Source organism: Pteropus alecto, unplaced genomic scaffold (assembly GCF_000325575.1).
Source record: "Pteropus alecto unplaced genomic scaffold, ASM32557v1 scaffold22, whole genome shotgun sequence".
Taxonomy (NCBI): Eukaryota; Metazoa; Chordata; class Mammalia; order Chiroptera; family Pteropodidae; genus Pteropus; species Pteropus alecto.
In genome coordinates, this window is record NW_006434839.1 from 5,187,675 (window position 1) to 5,193,501 (window position 5,827).

General features: G+C 35.4%; 1 protein-coding gene across 1 annotated transcript in view; it reads right to left on the bottom strand.

The window, feature by feature from the left end:
- The window catches only part of NUP205 (nucleoporin 205), a 67,428-nt gene that overhangs the window by 43,337 nt on the left and 18,264 nt on the right, over nt 1-5,827 (bottom strand). The window contains 3 exon segments of the mRNA XM_006910494.3: nt 93-243; nt 1,832-1,969; nt 2,145-2,261. Of these exon segments, the coding sequence (XP_006910556.1) occupies nt 93-243; nt 1,832-1,969; nt 2,145-2,261 (406 nt within the window).

Here is a 5,827-nt window from a genome sequence, read left to right on the forward strand (position 1 = left end):
TTACAGAACTATCACAAATGACCAATATTCTTTAATAGACGGGGATACTGAACTCAAGAGCGTCACAACAAACAACATCCGGTTTTTCTTACCATGACCGCCACCGTTGACTTTGAGCAGGCTAAAACAGTAGTGGGCACACTGGGGCCCGCTGGCCAACCCCTGGAGCATTTTCAGATAAGGAATATAAATAGTTGGAGGCAACAGGTCACCCATTTGCCTAACAAACTTTGACAAGACAACCTGAAATAGGGAAAAACCATTAGTTTACATAAAGCATATCTTAAATTTAAGGCAAAATGGACTAGCTAATAAAGACTACGTATTAACTAAAAGCAGTACTTAAGTGTGCTGATTTAACACCCCAAATCCAAAATAATCTGGTATTCTACTTATGAAAATTTGCTTTTTTTCAAGCTCGTAATTAGCAATTTAATGCAATTATAGAATAATATTTTTGTGAACATAAGTTTTCAAAACATCTCAATGTCACAAAACATTAGACTACTCACATTCTAAGTATGCAAAACCATTGAAGAAATTTACTCAACTAAAATTAACCAGCAAATTCAAAGATATACTTGGAACTCAGTCAAATTTAGCATAAAGATCTAGTAACTAAAAAGAATTTTTGATGGTAACCTAAACATATTCTGTTTTGACCATGTTCCTACACTTTTCCTCTGTAAGTTCATTTATTAGTTTTTCTTTTTCTCTTGCTTATTCCATAAATCTATTATCAACAACTAAAAAATATTATTCAGATTCATTAGTTGGAACTCGGAACTGAAAATGTTATAGATCTTTGGGAATTGTTCAATCTGTAAGGTGTAACAATGGTTCTGTAATCACGTAGAAAAATATCATTATTTTTAAGAGATACTAACTAATGAGAGGTGAAATGTTACACTGTCTATAATTTAAAGTACTCCAGCAAAATAAAAGTAGTAAAAATAACAGTAGTAAATGAATCAAACATGGCAAGATGTTAACAGCTATTACATATTCAGATGTTAGATATTCATTATAATTAATCTCTCATCTTTCACATTTGAAAATTTTTACAATATAAAGTTTCTTACATCTTTAAATTTTTTAATAAATCTTTCTCCAAAACATTTTTTAATGGGGAGAAAAATAAAACAATAAATGTAAGAAATACAGTAAAAAGAAACAGCATCTGATCTTAGATTCTAGCATAAATGAAAATTACACAGTACGAAAGCTTCTAAAACAGGAAATTCCAAAAAGATGAGGACAGATACGGCAATCCATCTTATTTGCTACTGCATATACTTTAGTTAATGTAGGATAGAAAATGGACTTTTTCCTATGTTATCTGTTAATGACACATAGGCATTTCCTATGTTAATGACACATAGGCATTTCCTATGTTAATGACACATAGGCATTTTGTCATCAATTATAACTTCCAAGCTTTGTCCTTTAGGACTTGTACCTCTCTTAACTTCCCTAATTTGTTAAGAATGATGTGTATTGGTTATCGTCATGCCTACAGAGGACAGACTAATACAAATAAATACTAATAAAACTGAAATGAGTTACACATAAAGAGACTAGACAACTTCCTGTCTCTAATGACTTGACACATACCTAGTATATTATAAAAGGCTGACTACATAAACATCAAAATGATCAGAAATTAAAGTTTCGAAATTCCTTAAATAAGAGGAAAAAGTGTAAATTCCTAAAACTTACACTAGTGATCATTTGTGTTAATAGCAATAACATCACGAAATAAGATTTTTCACGTTTTCAGGATCCCCAATTACCATTCCAGAGTAGAAAAGCAGGAAAATTAAAAGCTCACCTGGCGCTGAGGGGGTCGCTGGTGAGCCACCCCAAGGTAAGAACCCAGTAGAGTGGTCGTCTGAAGAGGCTCTGAGGGACACCAATATTCCAGAGCAAGCTCTAAATTAAAAGGGTTCTTTTTATATAGCTCACCAATCTGCAAAGAGTGAACAAAGACTGGTAAAGCAGCTATAACTCAAACATTACTTTTAAATAAAAATTTACATTTTTATTAAATTCACTTGTCTATTCAAGAGGTGAGACCTGAAATTTTCCAGTTTGGGAAAAAATAATGGAAGGGAGGAGATGACAATTCCAAGATAACAGCTTACCAATAGCATTAAGTGTTCCAGATCCCTTCTAAGTGAAATGGGGGGTTCATTACCCATCTGCATACTCATGTGAATCATTCGAGCATCTTCATCTGCCCGATTCCTCAACTGCTTCACCTATTAAATGTATTACATATGGTTTAATATATAAGTTTATTATATGGGTTAATACTGAAATTAGGAAATTAGGCGATTGTCTAAAAGTTATTACATAAAAGAAAAGCTTTGTTTAAATATCTATGCCACTTTAATGACATGAAAAATATATGCTAGGAATTTTATTATGATATTATTATCCATAATTTATAATATATTAAAATTTCAATGCATTTTCTACTATAGAGAAGTTGAGTTTAACTACAGTGTTTCTCAATGGGGACATTACTGACATTTTGGGTGGGACATTTCTTCACTGGGTCGGATTATCCTGAACACTGAAAAATGGTTTAGCATCCCTGGACTACCTACTAACTACCAACAATACCACTCTAGTTACTGTAACAGGCAAGGCTGGCCCTTCTCCTTTCCAAAACACGCTCTGAAGGACATTACAGCCCTGGCTGAAAACCATTACCTTATATTTGTGTGAACTAAAAGCCAGCTGAAATAAAAAACTACTTCTCCCCTAAAAAGAAAAATCATAACTAGACAAATCCACAATTTCAGTTGGCGATTTCAATACTCCTCTCTCAATATTCAATAGAACAAACACATAGAAAATTAGTATGGATATGAAAAACTTGAACAACACTTTACCTAAGTGGCATTTATAGAACCCTCCACAGTAGAGAGCCAAAATACACATTCCTTTCATATGCCTATAGAATATTTACCAAGATAGGACATCTTCTGGGTCAGAAAGAAAACCTCAACAAATTCAACACGATTGAAATTCAATGAAGTATGTTCTCTAACCACACAAAAATAAACTAGAAGTCAATTACAGACAGATATATGGAAGACCCTCAAATATCTGAAAATTAAACAACACACTTCTAAGTAACCCATCAATCGAAGAAGTCTCAAGGAAAACTAGAAGATAAACTGAACAAAAAAGGAAATACAACATATCAAAATTTATGTGACAGCTAAAGCAGTTAGAGATAAATATATAACATTAAATGCTTGTATTAGGAAAAAAGAAAGGTTTCAAGTAAATAATCTAAGCTTCTGTCTTAAAAAACTGAAATGAGAAGGACCGATTAAAACCAAAGCAAAAGGAAGAAAATAATAAAGAGCAGAAATCAATAACAGTGAAATAAAGTATAAGAAAATCAATGAAGCCAAAGCTGATTTGTTGGAAAGACCAATAAAATTGATAAACCTCTAACCAAGTTAATTAAGAAACAAAGGGAGAAGTCACAAATTACCAATATTAAGAATGAAAGAGGAAACATCACTACAGATCCTACAGACATGAAAAGTATAATGCAGGAATATTAGAGAAAACTTTATACCAATCGATTTAACTGAAATGGACAGATGCACTAAGACACAAACCACCAAAGCTCATTCAAGAAATAGATAACCTAAATAGTCATACCTATTTTTAAAAATTCTAATATCCCAGATTTGTGTGAATAAATTCATTGTTTACCCTATCCAAACCATTTGATTTTGTTTATTAAAACTTCTCTCATCCTTCACTCTCTAAATGCAATTATCTTTCCATAACCAAAGCCCCATCTGTACTACTAATTAGGAAAAACTTTAAGCTTTAACCTTTCTAAAGCTTCATTTCTGCTAATGTAAAATGAAAGGATTAGCAGGCTTCTTTCAATTCCAAAATTCTGTGATGTTCATCTATCAAGTCCTTCAAGGTCGATGAGGGCTCAAAATATCTGTTAAGTACCCCCTGACTATTTCAGTTCTGGGTGAGCTATCCTTAACCTAAATAAATTCACAGTAATTTACTGTCTATATCTCTCATTTACTTACTGTTACTATCCATATTTTTCTGTGTATACATCTTATCTCTCTAACTAGGTTATAAATTCTTTGCTGGCAGAGAAATGTGTCTCCTACTTATTTATCTTCTTCATAACTCCTAGCATAATACCTGGAAACAGGAGAAACTAAATAAACACTTGATTCATTAAATAATGAATAAGCACTTCATTCCTTGATTTGGGTACTTTTTCCATTTGCCTTATGCTTTTTGGGAGGATATGATATCAGAACTGCACAACAGTATTACAAGTGTAGATCCTTTAAGGGTGCTTTTTTCAACGCACACACGAAAAGTGATTTTATAATGCTTTACTCCCTCATTTACTTCCTGTCACCATTTTGATGGCTTCCTTGGCACAAAATGGCACACAGAGCATATGCTATAAAGGAAATGTCTGAAATAGCTCTAAAAATCCTTTTTTAGACAAAGTTACAGCTTGAGCCCTTTATTCAAAAGTAGCCTTTGTATTAATGTCTTAAATTCATTATGTTATCCATACAGAAGCAGCTCATTTATACACTAAAATTAAGAGTCTAGGCCAAAAAAAAAAAAATGGCGTAGATGATAGAGGTTCTGTTCATCCCTCTGGCAACCAAATCAAAATTGTGATGGAAAAAAAGGAACAGATCTCAAGGAAAAATCGCCTGAGATCTCGATGAACAGGCCATACAACTAGGGAAAAATCCAAGAAATCACCCTGCAACAGCAGAAGGTAGGACAGGGCGAGGATGCAAGGCTGCCCAGTCCCCAGCGGCTGAGTGAGACGGAGGCTGCGGCAGACGCCTCTTAAAGGGGCCGCATTCACGAGCAGATTTTCGTGGTGACAGATTTGTTGCTCTGAGCACCAGTGCTGATTCAGCTATGCGCAGGGGGCACCAAGGACTTACAGGGAGACGCTGTTGGAGTGAGGGCCAAGGCAAGACATGCTCTGTACAGAAGAAGTACCGGCGGTATCCACTGTTCCCTGTTGAGCCCTCCCACTCCCAGTGCGCAGGACACAGCGCTACCATAGCCTTGACATCATCAAACTGGATAACAGAGGTTGTTCCACCCAGAGGATTCCCTGAAACTCCGCCTCCCCCAACTCGTGGCTCCACCCAAGCCATGTCCAGGTATAGCCTCAGCGAGTCAGGTGCTACTTGCTGAGCAGCGCCTGGACTCACACTGGAAGCAGCTGGCCTCGGTTTCTGGTGTGGCATTTGAGGTAACTATAAGCACAGCATCTGTGGATTGCTTGCTGAATCTCAACAGGACGGGTAGAGGCTTGGGCTAAATTTGGCCTGCAGCTGAACTCCTCTCAGGACTGTGCCACTGGACACCTACTTCACAAATCTACATTAATAAGACCGGGAGACTTAGCAGTTTTGCTTAGTACATAGAAATAGACACAGAAAGGCAACCAAAATGGAAAGACAAAGAAGCAGAAACCATATGAGAGAAGAGAACGGAAATCCAGATATAACGGAGTCAAGTAATCTAACAGATGTAGAGTTCAAAACATTGGTTATAAAGATGCTCGATCAACTTTTGGGAAGTGTAGATAAATTCATCAAAGAGATAAAAAAAACATAAAAATGGAAATGCAAATTATAAAAGGGAACCAGGCTGAAATGAAGAATGCATTATCTGAGATGAGAAGCATATGAAATAGAATAAACAAAGGAATGAACAAAATGAATAAAGAAGAGGATCAAATGCCCTAACTAGAGGACAGGAAAGCCAATCAGGACTC